The sequence below is a fragment of the Eumetopias jubatus genome, unplaced genomic scaffold (genome assembly GCF_037043125.1).
Source record: "Eumetopias jubatus isolate StellerSeaLion01/CBP00866 unplaced genomic scaffold, mEumJub1_p1.0 scaffold_10, whole genome shotgun sequence".
NCBI lineage: Eukaryota > Metazoa > Chordata > Mammalia > Carnivora > Otariidae > Eumetopias > Eumetopias jubatus.
In genome coordinates, this window is record NW_028274816.1 from 94,964,129 (window position 1) to 94,986,449 (window position 22,321).

Here is a 22,321-nt window from a genome sequence, read left to right on the forward strand (position 1 = left end):
TAGTCATAATTTCTTTCCTGTATTTTAACTTGGTAATGGATGAATACTTTTTTTTTTTTTAGGTTTTATTTATTTATTTTGACAGAAAGTGAGAGACAGTGAGAGAAGGAATACAAGCAGGGGGAGTAGGAGAGGGAGAAGCAGGCTTCCTGTGGAGCAGGGAGCCCCATATGGGCCTCGATCCCAGGACTCTGGGATCATGACCCAAGCCGAAGGCAGATGCCTAAAGACTGAGCCACCTAGGCACCGCTGGATGAATACTTCTTGAAGCCCTCCACTTAAATGTCCTATAGGCACATCACATTGAACATGTTCCAAATAAAATTCATACTTTAGTGACCACTCCCAACTTCCCATTTCCTTGCTCAGCAAATAATGGCACTGCCCACTGAATTGCCCAAGTCAGAAGTGAGGAAGTAAGAAACTCCTCCCTATGCCTCACCCTGCATCTGCAGGATTGTTACCAGGTCCTATTCAGTTTACATATCTTTGAACTCTTTTGTTCATTTATGCTAATGGTTCCCTAAATTGGGCCCTCTTCATCCCTCACTTCGCCTCTTGAAGGAACCAGCTTGCTCCCTGGCCTCCTTTCATTTATGTCCAGCCTTATCTTCTGTTGCTTCATTGATTTGTTCATTTAAAAAAAAGCTATTGAGCACCTCCTATGTTCCAGGCACTATCTGGAATGGAGCCGGGAATAAATCAGGTAAGGCCTCTGCCCTAATGTGGCAGGGAAGGCAGCAAGTGTATCAGTAAGAGGAATGTCTTGAAAGGGGGCACGTAAATATGATCTAGTCTGTGAGGGTCAGAGAAAGCTTCCCTGAAGAGCTGACAAGCTCAAAATTAGAGGAAAGAGGATTGTAGGCCCTAGGATCATCATGTGCAATGGACTGGCGGGAAAACCATGAAGGATTTTATAAGGAGAAATGTGATCAGACTGCTTTTAAAGAGGCCTCACTGGCTATAGAATGGAGATTGGAGTGGGATAAGATAATGGAAGAAAGGAGTTCCTTAAGCCACTTGACAGATCTTGTACTAGGTTGGTGTCAGTGGCAGTGAAGACAGAATTGAAAAAAATAATTTAGGACTTAGAATGACCCATCTTAGTGATAGATTGATTAGGTGGGGTGTGGTGAAGGAGAGAAAGGTCAAAGATGAATTGACTTCTAAATCTCCCTTATTTCTCTTTATTCACAACTATTTCTCTTCACCTTGAATTTGATCACCAGGTAATACTGAATTCTTTGTAGTTCTCCTCACATACCTTGAAGTTCTTCACTGCTGCGATGATTAACTCCTAGTCACCCAGCCATCACCTTGTCCAGCTTACCTTCTCTGGTCACTGTTCTCTTTTCCCCAAGTAGGGCTAAGTTCTTTTACCTCTCATTTCACCCTGCAGAACCTTGTACCCTTACATGTTGTTTAGTTTCCAAATGTTTGGGAAATTTCTAGGTGTCTTTTTTTTTTTCCCCTAAGATTTTATTTATTTATTTGAGAGAGAGAGAGGGAGCTGGGGTAGGGGCAGAGGGAGAGGGAGAGAGAAAATCCCAAGCAGACTCCCCCCTGAGTGGGAAGCCCCATGCAGGGCTCTATCTCACGACCCTGATACCATGACCTGAGCCAAAATCAGAGTTGGATGCTTAACAGACTGAGCCACCCAGGTGCCCCTCTAGATATCTTTATGTTACTGATTTTTAATTTAATTCCATTATGGTCAGAGAATATACTTTGTATGACTTTAATTTTGTAAAACATTTTTAGAGGTTTATTTTGTGCTCCAAAATAATGTCTTTCTAGGTGAATGTTCCAAGTGTACTTGGAAAGAAGGTGTATTCTGTTGTTGGGTGGAATGTTCCATAAATATCAGTTAGGTTAAGTTGGTTGCAGTGCTGTTAAGGTCTTCTGTATCCTTGTTGATTTTTCATCTACTTGTTCTATTGATTACTAAGAGAGGAGTGTTGAAATCTACATCTGTTGTTATGGATTTACCTATTTCTCCTTGGAGTTCTGTTAGTCTTCATATATTTTGAGGCTCTTTTATTAGGTCCATAAATATTTAGGAGGGATTATTTTATCCTCTAGATTATTTGACCCCTTTATCATTCAATATATTTTTGTTAAGATACTGTCCTGAAATGGATTGTTAATTATTTGGGTGCCTCCTTCGTGAGAAGCTATGTTAGGGCAGGGCCTCATTCATCCCCCTCTCCTTAGTACCTAGCTCAGTCTCCAGTATGTAGTAGGCAGCACAGGTATATGAGTAGATGAGTCAAAGAAAGTCTCTGTATTCTTTTCACTCTTAGTTCTGTGCTGTCCAGTATGGCAGCCACTAGCCACACGTGGCTATTTATTTATTGATTGAATAAAAATTTTATTTATTTTATTTTTTAAAAAAGATTTTATTGGGCGCCTGGGTGGCTCAGTTGGTTAAGCGACTGCCTTCGGCTCAGGTCATGATCCTGGAGTCCCAGGATCGAGTCCCACATCGGGCTCCCTGCTCGGCAGGGAGTCTGCTTCTCCCTCTGAACTTCTTCCCTCTTGTGCTCTCTATCTCTCATTCTCTCTCTCAAATAAATAAATAAAATCTTTAAAAAAAAAAAAGATTTTATTTATTTGAGAGAGAGAGAGAGATTGAGAGAATGAGTGGGAGGAGGGGCAGAGGGAGAAGCAGGCTCCCCGCTGAGCAGGGAGCTTGATGCAGGACTCGATCCCAGGACCCCAGGATCACAACCTGAGCCAAAGGCAGATGCTTAACTGACTGAGCCACCCAGGCACCCTAAAAATTTTTTTTAAAAAGACTATTTTTAAATAATTTCTGCACCCAACATGGGGCTTGAACTTACAACCCCAAGATGAAGAGTTGCATGCTCTATGGACTGAGTCAGCTGTAGGCACCCCCAATAGCCGCATATGGAGTTGCCTGTTGTTAGAGGCAGTCAGTTAATTTTGGAAAATCTGCCATGGTCCTGATAAAATTAAGCTAAGAGTCATAGATGTGGGACAGAAGGGAAAGGATTACAATTTAGAGGCTTTGGGTTGGGAAATTTAATTGGGTAACTTTGAGTATTCCAATGTTGTAAAAGTTTAACATTTGGTATATGAGCTGACTTTTGAGATACTGGGTGTTCCAGTGTGTCTGTTCTCCTATATAAAACCTTTTCTCAGGAATCTCTGGCCAAATTATTTAACTAATAGTTTTCAAGGAAAACACATTACTGTTTTCTTTTTTTTTGAGTGGAATTCTTTTGTTACTTAATTGATGTTAAATTGCAACTATAGGACTTCCTGAGATTTGCTAAGAAAGTGGATGCCTAGACCTCTCTGCTCATGGATGTTTTCTAGAATTCACACACTTGGGAGACTGCACAGCCAAGTGATTCATACCAAATGGCAGTGTTCAGTAGGTTCAATTTCTATATTTTCCTGTCATGGCTTTGTGCTTCATTTCAGTATGTTAACACTGTCTCCTTTTGAGGTCTGTCTGTTTATAGTATATTCTATTTATGGAACTTAAAAAGTATTTCAGAAATGCACATATTAATCTGTGTGGAATTTCTCTTCTTGTCCTTATTCCTTCTAATGCTTGCACAGCGATATCAAGACTTTTCTGAGGAAATAGTCCAACATTTAAAATAGCTAGTAAAATTTTAGCACCTCCTATCAGTGCAATTTTCACTCTTCTTCTAGACATTGAAATAATTTCACATACTCCTTGAAGCCTTATTTAGTAAATTACCCCTTTCTCCGACTCATGACCATATTCTGCTTTCAGAGTGCTATGCAAATAATAAAAAATTTAAAAAGCAGTTTTACTGTAATTTCAGATACGTATTTGAACTTTCTGATCCTCAATTATCCAGGTGAGATGCCTTCGATTTCTGATTTTCTGTAAACTTAGAAAATTACCTCCTTCCAGATACATTATCCTTGTTTGAGTTATGAATCCTTCCTGTATCTTGGAAGAAACCTAATGGTGGAGATTGTTTATGGCAGGGGTCACAACCTCAAATGCCTACAGGATTCAAGTATGTAAGGTAAAGACTTGAAATAGCCTTTTTTCTTTATTAAAACATAACTGCATTTGCTGTTAATATTATTTGCCTTAAAAAACTAGCCATATTGAGGGGTGCCTGGGTGGCTCAGTCATTTGAGTGTCCGACTCTTGATTTACGCTCGGGTCATGAACCCAGGGTCATGGGATCGAGTCCTCTGTCGGACATCCTGCTTGGGAATCTCTCCCTCCCTCTCCCTCTGCCCCTCCCCACCGGCACTCGGTCTCTTTCTCTCTCTCTCACCCCCCCCCCCGAAAAAACCTTAGCTATATTGATGGGCACCTGGCTGGTGCAGTTGGTAGAGCATACAACTTGATCTTAGGGGTTGTGAGTTCAAGCCCACATTCAGAGTAGAGCTTACTTAAACATAAATAAATAAAATACAGTGAAAAAGTAAACAACTAGCCCCTTTATGCTTTTACAGACAGTGCTGTCTAAATGTACTAGAGTTGTATCTGTAGTCACTCAGGCTGGTGTTTCTATAGGGTAGATTGCAAGAGTGGGATTGTTGGGTGATTTTTTTTTTTTTTTTAAGATTTTATTTATTTGACAGAGAGAGCACAAGCAGGGGGAGCAGCAGGCAGAGGGGGAGGGAGAAGCAGACTCCCTGACGAGCGGGGAGCCTGACGCGGGGCTCTATCCCAGGACCCAGGGATCATGACCCAAGCTGAAAGCAGACACTTAATGGTTGAGCCACCCAGGAGCCCCATGTTGGGTGGTATTTTTTTTTTTAAAGATTTATTTATTTATTTATTTGTTTGTTTGACAGAGAGAGACATGGGGAGAGAGGGAACACAAGCAGGGGGAGTGGGAGAGGGAGAGGCAGGCTTCCCATGGAGCAGGGAGCCCAATGTGGGGCTCGATCCCAGGACCCTGGGATCATGACCTGAGCCGAAGGCAGATGCCCAACGACTGAGCCACCCAGGCGCCCCGGGTGATATTTTTAATAGACTGAACTAGATTATACTCCCATCACCTAGTTGTTTTTAAACTTTGCCTAATCTGCGTTATGGTTCTTAAAAATTAATTATTTTTACTTGAGATGTCATTGACATATGACATTGTATTAATTTCAGGTATACAACATAATGATTTTGATATATGTATATATTGCAAAATGATTACCACATTAAGTTTAATATCTTTCACTACAATTACAATTTTTTTTTTCTTGTGATGAGAACTTTGAAGATCTATTCTCTTAGCACCTTTCAAGTATATAATACAGTATCATTAAATAGAGTCACCATGCTGTACATTACATCCCCAGGCTTATGTGGTTTTTAAATTATTTTTTTTCTAGAATCTATCACAGTTTATTCAGACCTTTAGTAGGTGGTGTTGGATATAGATTAGGCTCCACATCCTCTTCTCATCATTTTATTGGTAAATATACTGTGATTTGAGAGCCTGAGGTTGACCTTCCAGACTGGGGGGTTGGGGGCAGATGTTTGTTTTGAGAATTTTCTGGCTAGGTTAGAATGGAGTTCTTTATTGTTTCTTTTTTCTTTCTTTTTTTTCTTTAAGAGAGGGAGAGAGGTGGTGGGGAGGAGCAAAGGGATAGGGAAAGAGAGAATCTTTTTTTTTTTTTTTAAGATTTTATTTATTTATTTGAGAGAGAGAGCACCAGCGGGTTAAGGGGCAGAGGGAGAGGAAGAAGGACAAACAGACTCCCCGCTGAGCGCGGAGTCCAACATGGGGCTTGATCCCACAACCTGGAGATCATGACCTGAGCCAAAGTCAGATGCTTAATTGACTGAGCCACCTAGGCGCCCTGGAGAGAGAGAATCTTAAGCAGGCTCCATGCCCAGTGTCGAGATCACATCCTGAGATCGTGAACCTGAACCAAAATCGAGTAGAACAGTAAACCGACTGAGCCACCCAGGCACCCCTCTTTATTGCTTCTTAGCTTGAGTTTGACCTTAGAAAAGTCATTCTCCTGTGGGCCTCAGTTTACTCATCTGTCAGCTCTTGGCTGGACTAAGTGATCTAATGGGCGGGGGATTGGTAAACTTTCTCTTAAATTGTCAGATAGATATTTTACGTTTTGTGAGCCAGACTCTGTTGCAACTACTCAGCTCTGCTGTTGTAGCACAAAAGCAGCCACACAATAAGTAAACAAATGAGCATGGCTGTGTTCGAATAAAACTTTATTTATGAAAACAGGATGTGACTGGCCATAGTGTGTCAACCCGCTTTGGAGCTCTTGGCGTTCATTAATCTGTGATTTGGATAATTAGGAAGAAAGCTTTGAATTTTAACTTAACACTTCTGAAAGTCTAGTAAGAACTTTATTTTTGCTTTTCCCATATATTAGGAAAGAGAAAATTTTTTAAAATTCAGAAGATTACATTAATATTTTGGTCACTCTCCTTTGGTAACCATCTTTGAATATGTGTGTATATATGAGTGAATACTCACATGTGTAGAAATATACATATTGTTATGTCTGTAATTGGTTTTGTAAATCTTTTCACTTATACCATGGAATCTTACTATATCTAAATAAAGTTGTCCATAAAAATACCTGCTCTCATGGAGCTTTTAGAGACCCATGGACTTTAAAAGTTAGTTTTGTATTTACCTACCTTATCTTTCTTGTGTATGATAATTTATCTGTTGATTGAGTTGGATTTTTTAGAAATGAAATTGTATCATCTGCAAACATAAATCGTGCAGAAATCTTATGTTTATATCTCCTTTTTTCTCTTTTCAAATTGCATTGCCTACTCCCTCCAAAACAATGTTGTAATGCTGGGCATCTTTGTGCTTTCCACATTTAATGGACTGATACTAATACTTTCAGTTGTTATGCTGGCTGGTGGGTCGAGACCTTTGTGTTGAGTATATTCACCTATTTCTCTTGGCTTTCTCTCTGAGATTTTTTTTAAATTTTTTATTGTTATGTTAATCACCATACTGAGATTTTTTTTTCTTAAGTCAGATGTAGCTGTTGTATTTTCTCAGATGTCTTCCTAGCTTCTTTTGAGATAATTGTGTAATTTCTTATTATTGATTGATTTTCTGTTTTTTTTTTTCATTCAGTTTTGGTGATCAGTAATTTTGTAACAAACATTCCTTCACCCAGGATTTATACTTTATTAGCATTCTTTTAATAGCCTTTGTACCTATGGCAAGTTCCCCTTTGTCATCACCAGTTTAATTTGTTGTGCTCTGTCCTACTTTCTTCTTTTTTTATTCTCTTTCTTTTTAATTTTAATTCCAATATAGTTAATATATAGTGTTATATTAATTTCCGGGGTACAGTATAGTGATTCAGCACTTCTGTACATCACCCAGTGCTCATCGATAAGTGCCCTCCTTAATTCCCATCACCTGTTTGTCCATCCCCTCACCTACCTCCCCTCTTGTAACCATCAGTTTGTTCTCAATAGTTAATTTTTTTTTTTTTTTTTTTAGAGAGAGAGAGAGGAGGGCAGAGGATGAGGGAGAGAGAGAATCTTAAACAGGCTGCACACTGGGCTTGGAGCTGACTTGGGGCTTGATCTCACAACCCCGAGATCATGACCTGAGCTGAAATCAGGAGTCAGACGCTTAACCGACTGAGCCACCCAGGTGCCTCTTTTTTGTTTTGTTTTTTAAATTCTACATATGAGTGAAATCATGGTATTTGTCTTTCTCTGACTTATTTCACTTAACATTATAATCTCTAAATCCATCCGTGTCGTTGCAAATGGCAAGATTTCATTCCTTTTTATGGCTGAATAATATCCTATTTTTTTCTTGATCACGTTAGTTCTAGTTTAAATAGACCGTATAGGTTACCTCTGTCCTCTCCTGATTCTTCTACTTCCCCTTTGTACCCTTTTGAATTTGCAACCTGCACTGCGTGTAACTGTTTACTCAGTCTACTAGATCTGCTAAGGACATAAAGAAGTGTCGTAAGTCTCCTGCTCTAATTCTGTTTTTGTCCATTTCTTCTTGGATTTCTTACAGTTTTGCTTTATATAGATTGATGGCAATTTATTTGGTTTATTACTTCATGCAGCAACCTTTTTTTAAAAGATTTTATTTTTATAATCTTTACACCCAATGTGGGGCTTGAATTTACAACCCCAAGATCAGTTGAGTCGCATGCTCAACTGAGCCAACCAGGCGTCCGCTGTTCATTTTTAAATACTGTATGGTATTTCATTATATTTATCCATTTAATACTGATGAATATTTAGGTTATTTTCACTTTTGATGGCTTCTTCAGAGCATCAATTCATACATCTGTGTGTAAATATATGGATTTCTATTTTGATGCTTACTTTTTTTTTTTTTAAAAGATTTTCTTTATTTGACAGAGAGAGACACAGCAAGAGAGGGAACACAAGCAGGTGGAGTGGCAGAGGGAGAAGCAGGCTTCCCGCGGAGCAGGGAGCCCGATGCGGGGCTCGATCCCAGGACCCTGGGACTATAACCTGAGCCGAAGGCAGACGCTCAACAACTGAGCCACCCAGGCGCCCCAGATGCTTACATTTTTATATCAGTTTTAATGGAATTCTTGTTTTGTTGGAAACCCATAGAAAATATTTTTAATACTTTGCAATTGTTTAAAGAGAGAGGGTACTAAATATATTTTAGCTTTGTGTTAATAACCCAGTGTGGTTGTTATTTGAATTCCAGTCTTTGTGCAGTAGTCCCTAGATGTTATTTCTAGACCAAGGCTGTCCAGTAGACCTTTCTGTGATGATGGAAATGTTCCTTGTCTGTACTATCCAGTGTGGTAGCCACTAGCTGCCTGTGGCTATTAAGTACTTGAAATGCTGGCTCTTGTTAAAACTTTTGCTTTCAGGGCTCATATTTCCTAACCTTGTCATTGATCTCCTTTATCTGCTGTTTCTCCCACCTGCACAAAGAGCATTTGTTATTTCTCAAATGCCCTTTTGCTGAGAGGTCGACTCCCGTGGTTTTTAACGAGAGGAAGTCTAATGCAAAGAGCACAAGCTTAGGAGACAGGTGGATTTGTGGTTGGGTTTGTTTTTTTTTTAAGATTTTATTTACCTGAGAGAGAGAGAGAGAGAGAGAGAGAGCATGTATGTGAGTGGGTGTGGGGACTTGGGGGTGGAGTAGAGAGAGAGAGGGACAAGCAGACTCCGTGCTGCGTGATGCGGGGCTCAATCCCACGACCCTGATATCATGACCAGAGCTGAAATCAAGTCGGATGCTTAATTTACTAAGGCACCAGGCGCCCTGAGGTGGGTTTGTGTTTTAGTTTTTTCTCAGTGATACTTGCTGTGTTACCTTGGACAAGGGATTTAGCCTTCCTTTCTTTTTTTTTTTTTTTAAAGATTTTATTTATTTATTTGACCAGAGAGAGACACAGCGAGAGAGGGAACACAAGCAGGGGGAGTGGGAGAGGGAGAAGCAGGCTTCCCGCGGAGCAGGGAGCCCCACGCGGGGCTCAATCCCAGGACCCTGGGATCATGACCTGAGCCGAAGGGAGACGCTTAATGACTGAGCCACGCAGGCGCCCCTGATTTAGCCTTTCTATATGCATCTTTATTTTCAGTTTTTTAAATTATTTTTATTTATATTAAATTTTTTAAGATTTTCTTTTTAAGTAACCTCTACACCCAAGGTGGGGCTCAAACTCACAGCTCTGAGACCAAGAATCACATGCTCCACCAACTGAGCCAGCCAGGCGCCCCTCTACATGCATCTTTAAGAGGATAGAATTTAGTACCTATTTCATGGAGTTGATCTGAAGATAAAATGATATAAAGCATTTAAATGTGCTTAGCACAATTCCTGTTGGAAGCCCTCTGTGAAAGCTAGCTGCTGTTTTTCATATTATTACTGTCACGAAAGGATAGGGAATGGAGACAAATGGAATGTACTCACTGGAAGAGCACAGCCTTGTGAATAATAATCTTGAAACTGGGTTGGGACACTATTCCAACTGAAACTAGCTAGTTGTGTCCCCCCGCCCTCCCCTTTTTTTAAAGTAGGTTCTGCACCCAGTATGGGGCTTGAACTCATGACCTTGAGATGGAAAGTCACATGCTTTACCCACTGAACCAGAATGGGACACTATTCCAGATGAAAGGGGGAATCCTTGTTATTTATGACAAATGAGTTCCATAATTTTTAAAAGATGACTAGTGAATGTAGGTGACTTATTTTTGTTAAGCCATTTATAGTTTATGTGTAACTGTATATTAAATAGATTTTATTAGATCTGGAGTATTAACTTCTGATGAAAATGATCTTCCTTCATCCCTTATACCAATACTGAGTGTCCATCTTTCTCTCAGATATGCTGATTAGAAATAGATATTACATTTTTTCCTCTAGAAACACACATTGTATAGAGACTTAATGTAAATGTTCTTAGAATTAATATAAAAATTTATAAACCAAATTTTGAAAAATCTACAGTGGCATCAGGGTTTTAATCTTGGCATGACTTCGCCTCTGGACCTCCTCCTTCTGCAAGTAGTGTTGCTTCTGGGTGTCATTAGTTGAACAAATACTTTTTAGTTAGGTTTGTGCTTTAAGGAAGTTAACAAATGAGCTGGGGACACATGAATGATTGCCTGTAATATAAACATACTCCAGCTACAATGAAGAGCTATACAAAGTGCCAGAGAAGCACAGTTCTAGCAGGCACAGGAGAGAAGAGGTGACATTTGATCAGAGCCTTAGAAAAGGTCGGGGATTTCTCACAAGTTGAACAAATTAAGGCATTTTCTTTTTAGAATGTATAGAGAAGGGTGTGTGTGTGTGTGTGTGTGTGTGTGTGTGTTTAATTAAAAAAGAAATTAGGGGAGCGTGTCTGGGTCAGTCGGTGGAGCATCTGACTCTTGATCTTGGGGGTTGTACATTCAAGCCCCATCTTGGGTGTGGAGATTACTTTAAATCCTTTTTTTTTTTAAAGATTTTATTTATTCATTTGTCAGAGAGAGAAAGCGAGCACAAACAGGGGAGCGGCAGCCAGAGGGAGAAGCAGGCTCCCTGCTGAGCAAGGAGCCCCATTGGGGGACTCAATCCCAGGACCCTGGGATCATGACCTGAGCCGAAGGCAGATGCTTCACCAACTGAGCCACCCAGGCATCCCTTGATTACTTAAAATCTTTTAAAAGAGAGAGAGAAATTAGCCAAACAAATGCAGATTGTGCCCGCAGTGCGTATTTTAAAAACCCAGGTATGTAGAAAAGGGCCCTTGAGCAACAGTTAACACTTGGTGAGTACTGTTGACTGGTTCTTCCAGAGAGTTAGAAGAGAAGCATCCCTGCAGACTCTAGTAAGTTAGACTTCTATTATGAAATACTAAAGAGTGGAAAGTTTTGGAAGTGCCAGTTCATTTTTTTTTTAAAGTGTCTATACATAGTAACACAGTTTTTCTGTTAAGGTAGTAACATATCTCCTGGGCCAGAATCTTTGTTATTCAGTCAAGAAATTCTCTTCTTTGACTGTGCTAGAAATTCATGGACAAATTCTTGCTCTTTGGTTCTCTTCCCGGCCCCCCCCCCCCGAATTGACGCAGACCACTTTCCATCCTTAGCATTTTCTTTTTTGTAGGCTTATTAATGTCTTTGATTAGGCTTCAGCTTTCTTTGACATCAGTCCTATTCTAGTCTTGCCTTCTGAGACAACCCCTTAGTTTTTCTTTTTTTTTTTTTTTTAAGATTTTATTTATTGGGGTGCCTGGGTGGCTCAGTTGGTTAAGCGACTGCCTTCGGCTCAGGTCATGATCCTGGGGTCCCGGGATCAAGTTCCACATCGGGCTCCCTGCTCAGCAGGGAGTCTGCTTCTCCCTCTGACCCTTCCCCCTCTCATGTGCGCGCGCGCGCTCTCTCACTCTCTCTCTCTCTCTCTCTCTCTCTCTCTCATTCTCGCTCTCTCAAATAAATAAAAGCTTTTAAAAAAAAGATTTTATTTATTAAATTGACAGAGAGAGCACGAGAGCAGGAACACAAGCAGGGGGAGTGGGAGGGAGAAGCAGGCCTCCCGCCGAGCAGGGAGCCAATGTGGGACTCTATTCCAGGACCCTGGGATCATGACCCGAGCCGAAGGCAGACGCTTAACGACTGAGCCACCCAGGCGCCCAACCCCTTAGTTTTTCTTGCCTGAGTTTCCACGAAAGCCTTACTTTCTGTTTGATAGGAGAAATATCCAATTTCTGTAAAGCAGTAGTTTTCAAATTTCGCTGCACAAGGGAATTACCTGGGGAGAAAGATAAAAATACAGATTACTGAGCTTAAGCTGGGTTTCTGTAAATTTGGGTTGTATGTTGGCCCTCTACTTTTAACAGCTTACTGTGTGACTTCGCTGCATCTCCAGTTTTATGATGGACTATTTCAGGCAGCTTCTCAAACTTTAATGAGCATATGAATCACCTGAAGATTTTTTTTTTTTAAAGATTTTATTTATTTGACAGAGAGAGACACAGTGAGAGAGGGAACACAAGCAGGGGGAGTGGGAGAGGGAGAAGGAGACCTCCCGCAGAGCAGGGAGCCCGATGTGAGGCTCGATCCCAGGACCCTGGGATCACGACCTGAGCTGAAGGCAGGTGCTTAATGACTGAGCCACCCAGGCACCCCAATCACCTGAAGATTTTGAGAAACTGCAAATCCTTATGTAGTAGACCTGGGGCCTGAGCTTCTGAATTTCTTGCAAGCATCATAGCTGATGCCAGTCACATTTTGAGTAGCCAGGTTTGAAGGTGCTTTTTGGAATTAGTGAATTTCATCTGATGTGTATTAATTATTGCTTGTCTGGATCTCAGAGGGATAGCCTTTCTACGTTCTAGGGCAGTGGTTCTTAAAGTGTAGCTTCAGACCAGCACAGTTGGCATCACCTGGGAATTGTTAGAAATGCACATTCTGAGAATCTTTTCTAGACCTATTAAATCAAACTATTTTAATCAGAATCAGCTCTCTAGGTGATTCTGCTGTACGAAGTTTGAGGAGCACTGTTCCAGGAGTTCTCGTAGTGAGGAGTAAAAGCACATTTCTAACATCTGCAGATAATGTAGAGACATAATTTTCTTGTGTAATTGTGTGGGCTAGCACTTAAAAACTACTAATTTTTTCAGTAAATATCATGTATCTTACTGTGTGCCAGCCCCTATTGATAGCAACAAACAACATAGAGAAAACTCCCTGCCTCTAGGGAGATTTCATTCTTGTGGTTATGTTAAATACTACTTCATGTACCTATATGTATGTATGTATATTTATGTATCTCCCCATAAGCAGTAGATAGAACTGTTCTGCATGGTTTCAAGTTGTTCATCCTTTTGTAGCAATTTTTTGTTTGTTTCATGGTGTTTTTTTTTTTAAGATTGATACATGCTGACATATGAAGCCCTAAATTACTCAAGACTGCTCTATAGAATCCTATCAGATGAATGTTCCACAATTTAATTTTTCCCCTCTTGATGTACATTTTGGTTGTTTCTAGTTGGGTTGGCTGTTTATTTGCTTTTTAAACAATACCAGATATTCTGCACATACATGAGGAAGGTTTCTCTGGAGAAGTGACGACTGCAGCAGCATGTTTTAAAAGCTGACAGAATAGAATAGATGGTATTAGGATAGAAGAGAAGATGTTATTCAAGCTCTGTTACAAAGCTGTAATCATCAAGACAGTATGGTACTGGCACAAAAACAGACACATAGATCAGTGGAACAAAATAGAGAACTCAGAAATGGACCCTCAACTCTATGGTCAACTAATCTTTGACACAGCAGGAAAGAATATCCAATGGAAAAAAGTCTCTTCAACAAATGGTATTGGGAAGATTGGACAGCCACATGCAGAAGAATGAAACTGGACCATTTCCTTACACCACACACAAAAATAGACTCCAAATGGATGAAAGACCTAAATGTGAGAGAGGAGTCCATCAAAATCCTAAAGGAGAACACAGGCAGCAACCTCTTCGACCTCAGCTGCAGCAACTTCCTAGACACGTTGCCAAAGGCAAGGGAAGCAAGGACAAAAATGAGCTATTGGGACTTCCTTCAGGATAAAAAGCTTTTGCACAGCAAAGGAAATAGTCAAAAAAACCAAGACAACCGACAGAATGGGAGAAGGTATTTGCAAATGACATATCAGATAAAGGGCTAGTATCCAAAATCTATAAAGAACTTATCAAACTCAACACCCAAGGAACAAATAATCCAATCAAGAAATGGGCAGTAGACACAGACAGACACTTCTGTAAAGAAGACATCCAAATGGCCAACAGACACACGAAAAAGTGCTCAACATCACTAGGCATCAGGGAAATAAAAATCAAAACCATAATGAGATACCACTTCACACCAGTCATAATGGCTAAAATTAACAAGTCAGGAAATGACAGATGTTGGCAAAGATGCGGAGAAAGGGGAACCCTCCTACACTGTTGGCGGGAATGCAAGCTGGTGCAGCCACTCTGGAAAACAGTATGGATGTTCCTCAAAAAGTTGAAAATAGAGCTACTCTACGACCCAGCAATTCACTACTGGGTATTTACTCCAAAGATACAAATGTAGTGATCCGAATGGTTTTTTGTGTTTTTTTTTTTTTTAATACAGGAAAATTAGGGGTGCCTGGGTGGCTCAGTCATTAAGCATCTGCCTTCGGCTCAGGTCATGATTCCAGGGTCCTGGGATCGAGCCCCGCATCGGACTCCCTGCTCAGTGGGGAGCCTGCTTCTCTGTCTCCCACTCCCCCTGCTTGTGTTCCCTCTCTTGCCATGTCTCTCAAATAAATAAATAAAATCTTTAAAAAAAATACAGGAAAATTAATACAATTTGTCTGCTAGATATCAGTGTTGAAAACGATGAGTGTAATCTTCAGTGGCACATTATAAATACATTTTTATGAATAGTTGAAAGGACTCATTAATACTAATGGTTGACAGTTGAGGGGCTTATGTGGTTTAATTTTGAGTTTTCTTTTTATGTACTCTTATCTGTGCTCAGTTCTGTAAACCTGAATCTTTGAATTTTGCATAATCTTATGTTTGTGTTCATATAAAATCATCAGTAAGCCATTAGTAGGAGCATCATTTTATTGATTTGAATATTGTTTCATATGTGTGCATAGATACCTGCCCAATATTTTTCTTTTAAATTATTAAAATAAAAATACATGCGTGTGATATTGAAAAATGTAAAAAAGTAAAAAAAATAGTTTTTTTCTGTCCCCCAGTTCTCAGAAACTACTTTAAAAAGATTTTTTTAAAGATTTATTTATTTATTTTTAGAGAGAGAGAGAGAGTGTGTGTGCGCGCGCACGCTCGAGCAGGGGCGGGGCAGAGGGAGAGCATCTTCCACCAGACTCCTTGCTGAGCGCCGAGGCTGTGGCAGAGCTGGGTCTCACAACCCATGAGATCATGACCTGAGCTGAAACCAAGAGTCCGACGCTTAACTGAGCCACCCAGGTGTCCCTAAGAAGATTCTTAAATGACTTCTTAGGTATATATATATTATCCTTATCCCCTATTTTTTTCCTTTTGTTTCTAATTTCTTTTCTCAGTGACATTCTTTTTTTTCTTTTCATTTTTTTAAATTAAGTTTTATGCCCAGTGTGGGGCTTGAACTCACAACCCTGAGATCAAGAGCCTCATGCTCCATGAACTAAGCCAGCCAGGTGCCCCTCATTGACTTTCTATTCATTGTTCTTTTTTCTCCATTACTGGCTTTTTTCTTCATTTAATAATGTATCTTTAAGATTTTTCATTTCAGGGCGCCTGGGTGGCTCAGATGGTTAAGCGTCTGCCCTTAGCTCAGGTCATGATCCCAGGGTGCTGGGATCGAGTTCCACATCGGGCTCCCTGCCTGCTTCTCCCTCTGCCTCTCTGTCTGTCGTGAATAAATAAATAAAATCTTTAAAAAACATAAAAATAAAAAAATTTTTCATTTCAGATATATGAATTTTACATTGTTCTTTTCAACTGCTAGATTGGATTACATTGTGTAGATTATCATAATTCATAATTCATTTAAGTATTGATGTATATTTAGGTTAAAAAGAAAAAAACACAAAACCTTGACTTCTACAAACTGTTGCTTTAAATTTTTTTGTACTTGAATGTGTGTGTGTATCTGTAGGATAAATTCTCAGAGGTTGAATTTTCGGGTCAAAGGGTTATACATTCAGATAGATTTTGCCACATTGCCCTTTAAAAAATTGAAACAATTTATACTTTTCCAATAATGCTTCAGAGGGAACTGACCTATATTTAATGTTAACCTTCAAAAGTGCTCACACTTTCAGGATGTATATGACTATAGTCATACTTTGAATAGAAGCTACTTTGTGGTTTCCAGCTAGATGTGTAGGATGTAGAATTTATGGGCCTTTTTCTCCTTTTACCTCTAACACCAACAGAAAATGAACAGACTTTAGCTTATAAATACAAAGTTAAATGAACTGTTAAAGATCAGATCTGTACAATGGTTGTCCAAAATCTTTCAGAATGTATGAAAGCTGATGCTTTAAACTTAGACATTACGGGCGTGTGGGTAGCTTGTGGGTTAAGTGTCCGACTCTTGATTTTGGCTTAGGTAATGATCTCAGAGTCATCAGATCAAGCCCTGCATTGGCCTCTGTGCTGGGCGTGGAGCCTGCTTAAGATTCTCTCTCCCCCTCCCTCTGCCACTCTCCCCCCTCTAAAAAAAATAACTAAAAAAATAAAATTAGACATTAAATTTAGACAGTATTTCTGTTACTGTTTTACACATAGATTACTATCAGCGTTTTTTTTAACATTAACTGCTTTCATTGATAGACTTTAAATAGTAATTTATTGTGTTTCTCATTATAAAAAGCCTACTGGATACACTGTCAGATACTTTTTAACGGGTACTCTTATTTGCGAGTGATAGAAAACCAACATGTTCACTTAAGCGCAAGGGAAATGGTTTTGGTTTCTGTAGCTGTGAGAACTGAGGGATACATTCCACCAAGGGCTCAAGAATTATCAGTGATTATATATCTTACTTCCGCTTCTGTCCATCATCCTGATTCCCTTCTTCCATGATGGGTTAGCCACGGACAGCTCTGGCCTCCTTCATGGAAAGAAAGGGCTTCAGAGCACTTCTCACTTAACAAGATGAATATAACATCCCGTGCATAGAGTCTTGCTGGGCTGCCCTGGGGCCTATCTCCATGCCAGTGATGAGGAGATGGAATACTGTGACTGGGGGGCCTCAGCAGAATCACGTGGTGTGGGGGAAGGGAAATTCTCCATAGGGAATGATGCTGGGCAAATACTTACTAATAAAAGAAATATGCCAGATTCTCTTTGGCATAACAGTTAGGTGTTCAGCTGGGGAGATGGAGTAGATACCATGAAAAGGTAAATTATAATATAAGATAACATGGTTTGAAGAAGGCTTTGGGAATTCAGAAGAGCCTGGGGAGGTTAGAAAAGCTTTTGAAGGAAATGGTAACTTACGGAGTTACATCTCAAGGTGGTGGTGGTATATTCCACACCTGTTGATTTCTTTCTTCATAAGGTCACTTGTATCCATCTTTTTGTTGTTCTCACAGCCCCTCAGTTCTCACTGAATCCCAGCCTTCATCTTATGGTTAATTGCAGAAGATGCCCTGCTTCTGGTTTCATTCTATGCAGTGAAGCCAGAGAAGTCTCTCTGGAACATTCAACCCTTTGCCCTGTTTAGAAAACCTGTAACAACCCTCATTACTGCCAGTATAAAGTACTACTATACAGACTCCTAAACCTAACATTTAAGGACATCTACATTCTCCTGGTCCTAGAACTGCTTTTCCAGCCTTTCCTTCTGTGATTCTTTACTTGGATACTCTTTGACAGCATTTTGCGTAAACATCTGAGAGGAATGCAGGGACTGTTTCTATAAGCAGTTTTGTCTCTGCTGACTTGTGTTTCTTCTCTTATTTGAGGGAATTCCTCTAGTTTTAGTCTTCCTTTTACTCCTTTCTCATTTATATTTATGTAGTAGGTCCTAAATAATTTCCAGGAGACAGTAAAATGGACTGGATTACCCATCGTGGTGCTTACTATCATGGTGATTCTGTGATTTAATTGAGTCTGTGAAAACTGCATCTGTGTAGATGGTGTCACTTCTGAGAAGTTCGCTGAGATGTAGGCTCCTTTATCGCTATATAGGCTCACCAGCAATGTCTGGCCCAGGGTGATCCCTTGGACTTTTTTCTGCAGAAAGTAATGGGTGTATTTTTATTTGGAAAATCTTTTCAGTGAATGAATATTGGGTGTACATGTATAAATTAAAATATCTTGGCCCTTTATATTCTTTAACATACTTTTTTCTCCTTATACCGTACACCCTTTTAGTGTGCAGATAATGAGACAAAGCCAGAAGTGAGGGCTCAGGAATGGGGGAGGGAGCAGGTAGTTAAAAGAGTTTACCAGTAACCCAAAATCATGATTGATGAAAGTTAATTGTACAAAAATGAATTTAATGTTAATTGATTTTGTTAGAATTATTTCTGATATTTAATTTTTTTGTTTTTAAAAAATATTTATTTGTCAGAGAGAGAGCGTGCTCACAAAGCAGGGGGAGCGGCAGGCAAGAGGGAGAAGCAGGCTCCCCGCTGAGCAAGGAGCCCAATGCAGAACTCCATCCCAGGACCCTGGGATCATGACTTGAGTCGAAGGCAGTGCTTAACTGACTGAGCCATCCAGGCATCCTTCTTTCTTTTTTTTTTTTTAAAGATTTTATTTATTTATTTGACAGAGACACAGCGAGAGAGGGAACACAAGCAGGGGGAGTGGGAGATGGAGAAGCAGGCTTCCTGCTGAGCAGGGAGCCCGATGCTGGGCTTGATCCCAGGACCCTGCGATCATGACCTGAGCCAAAGGCAGACGCCTAACCGACTGAGCCACCCAGGCACCCCAGGCATCCCTATTTCTGATATTTAAAAATACATTTCCTATTCTGTAAACATCATTGGAAAGTATAATAATGATAATAATAGTAATAACAGACATAGCAGTTTAGGAGCAACTTGTTTCTTTTTTTAACTTTTTTTTTTTTTAAGATTTTATATATTTATTTGGAAGAGAGAGACAGTGACAGAGATAGCGAGAGAGGGCCCAAGCGGGCGGTAGAGGGAGAAGCAGCCTCCCGCTGAGCAGGGTGCCCAACTTGGGGCTTGATCCCAGGACCCTGGGACCATGTCCTGAGCCAGAGACAGATGCTCAACCAACTGAGCCACTGAGGCACTGCAGAAACTTGTTTCTTTCAATAAGTTTTCTTACTTATATAGCAGGGCTTATTAAAATACCTCATAGACTCATTCAGAGAATTAAAAGATCTGTATGTTTGGTACAAAGTTCTCAAATGTGCTAAATATTGATACATTTATATGCATATATTATATATTCTTGGACATCACATTTCATAAATTGGGGAACAGGCGCCTACAGTTGTTTGCTAAAAAATATACATAGTCTGTTGCCCGTTTCCTACCTGAGCCTCCCTTTTTCCTTCTCCCAGCACTGGGACTCTCCCCTCCTACTTCCTCCTTCCTTTTTGTTTCAGTCCTAACTTTGTGCTTCACTGTGGAACTCCCCTGATATGTGGCTCTCAGGAAGCATTTCTGGCAGAGGAAAAGGGGTGCTTCACCAGAGAACTTCCTGTCTGGTTGTTGAGAGGCAGGCATTTCTGTATCGCAGCAGACACAGTATGAGCTCTGTTGTGCCTCTTATCTTACATTGGGATGTTTTTTCTCATTTATGTTCTTTTCACATCTTTCATAAACACCGTTATTTTTTATCATGGTTACCTCTACACCAGTTAACCCCTCTAGATAATTGAGAGCTGATGATAATTGAAAATTTTTTACTTGTAGTTTGTAATATAATGGGAAAACGTCAAATTCAGATTTTTTATAGACTTAAAAATTAGAGGTAAATCATTACTTATTGGTATTATTTTAACTTGACAGTTATTAGAAAAATAGAAGTATGCTTATCTATTTTTGAGGTATATGTCCAGATAGGAAAAACTAGAAAACTCTTAGTTTTTAGAAATGATGTACTGATTTGTGGGGCACCTGGCTCGCTCAGTTGGAGGAACATGTGACTCTTGATCTCAGGGTTGTGAGTTCGAACCCCTCTTTGGGTGTAAAGATTACTTAAATATTTTTAAAAAAAGAAACGATGTACTGTTTTGTAATTATGCCATTTCTTTCTTTACAGGTAGGCGAAAACCAAGAGTACATCGGCCTCGTTCTCCGATATTGGAAGAAAAAGACATCCCACCCCTTGAATTTCCCAAGTCCTCTGAGGATTTAATGGTGCCTAATGAGCATATAATGAATGTTATTGCCATTTATGAGGTACTGCGGAACTTTGGCACTGTTTTAAGGTTATCTCCTTTTCGCTTTGAGGACTTTTGTGCAGCTCTGGTGAGTCAAGAGCAGTGCACACTTATGGCAGAGATGCACGTTGTGCTTTTGAAAGCAGTTTTGCGTGAAGAAGACACTTCGAATACTACCTTTGGACCTGCTGATCTGAAAGATAGCGTTAATTCCACGCTGTATTTCATAGATGGGATGACGTGGCCAGAGGTGCTGCGGGTGTACTGTGAGAGTGATAAGGAGTACCATCATGTTCTTCCTTACCAAGAAGCAGAGGACTATCCCTATGGACCAGTAGAGAACAAAATCAAAGTTCTGCAGTTCTTAGTCGATCAGTTTCTTACCACAAATATTGCTCGTGAGGAATTGATGTCTGAAGGGGTGATCCAATATGATGACCATTGTCGGGTTTGTCACAAACTTGGGGATTTGCTTTGCTGTGAGACATGTTCAGCAGTATACCATTTGGAATGTGTGAAACCACCTCTTGAGGAGGTACCAGAGGATGAATGGCAGTGTGAAGTCTGTGTAGCACATAAGGTGCCTGGTGTGACTGACTGTGTTGCTGAAATCCAAAAAAACAAACCATATATTCGACATGAACCTATTGGATATGACAGGAGTCGGAGGAAATACTGGTTCTTAAACCGAAGACTCATAATGTAAGTAAATCTGGTCTTAATTTTTGTATGTATTTAAAATTAAGCCAGTTTCCTTCATGACTGATATAACAGAGCTATGCTGCTGATGTCATATAAACCTTTGTGATTTAATAATGAGTTACATAGTTAAATAATTTCTAACTTGAAGAAATAAATGCATTAAAAGTTTCTTCAGTTGCAAAGAAAGAAAAATTTATGAAAAAAAGCACATTACACACCAGTCTATTAATTGCCTGGTGGGGTGAGAATTAGAATTATTCCAAGGCAGATGCCACTGTGGGCCCTTCCCTGGTTATGTTCCCTACAGCCTATCCTGAGGTAATCTCTGCCCTAATTTTGGTGTTAGGATTTTCTTGCTTCTCTTTTTAGTTTTGCTATATCTGTACGTGAAATGGACTGGCAAGAACAAACCGGCTGTCTTATGAAAGATCAGTTTTGTCATTATTAGTTGTAGTCTTGCAGGAAAAGATAAGCTCAACAGACTCATGTTCATAGGCTTCTGCTTTTCTGAGGGTTTTTAGGGGGCTCTTCCAGGCAGGTCAGTGGGAAGGTTAGGGGGCAGTCTGGAAAAGCAGAGCATGTACCTCAGTCAGATGTTGGGCAGGGTTGTAGTGGGGACTTGGTTTTGACATCTTGTGGAAATATAATCAGAGGTAGTGGGCTACTTTGTATTTCCAGCTTTTGAAGTCTTCAAAGCCTTCTTTCAGCTCTCAGAATTAGGTCAAATCAGAAAATCTGTGGTGGGATGAAATCAGAGTAGGGCATGGAGAAGAGAGCAGGAACTTCATCAGTACCTGGGCAAGCAAGCCAGGTAGAGAGAAGAATCTTAGTTGGGCTCACCCTTTGATTATAAAAATGGTACAGAGTAAGCAGAGATCTTCTGAGTTGTTTGTGCAGTTGTCTTCTTGCAGTGTTGCTGTTGAGAAGTCTGAATTCGGTCATTGATTGTGTGTGACTGGTTTGGACTTACCTGGAAGCTTGTGGAACCTTCTCTTTGCTTGTAGTGTTCTGCAGTTTTAAAGTGGTATGGCTTTGTGTGAGTCTTTTTTCATCCACTGGGTGTTTGGTGGGTACTTTCAATCTGGCAGTTGAGTCCTTCAGTTGAGAATTTCTCTTGAGGACTTCCTCCACCCCTTTTCCCCGTTGTATTTACCTTGTGCCATTATTTTATCAAACACTGGACTTCCTATTTTGGTCTTCTGATTTTCTTATCTTTTTTCTCCAGTTTTCCTCTTTGTCTTTGTTCTTCTTTGGGGTGTGAGTGAGTGAGTGAGTGTGTGTGTGTATGGGGTG

The 22,321-nt window shown here is 40.1% G+C and overlaps 1 protein-coding gene across 2 annotated transcripts in view; it reads left to right on the top strand.

Moving 5' to 3' along the window:
• The window catches only part of BPTF (bromodomain PHD finger transcription factor), a 148,414-nt gene that overhangs the window by 19,720 nt on the left and 106,373 nt on the right, over nucleotides 1-22,321 (top strand). For both annotated transcript variants that reach the window (XM_028087414.2, XM_028087415.2), the window contains exon 2: nucleotides 20,206-21,028. In XM_028087414.2, coding sequence (XP_027943215.1) covers nucleotides 20,206-21,028 — 823 coding nt within the window. The remainder of the gene's footprint in view (nucleotides 1-20,205; nucleotides 21,029-22,321) is intronic.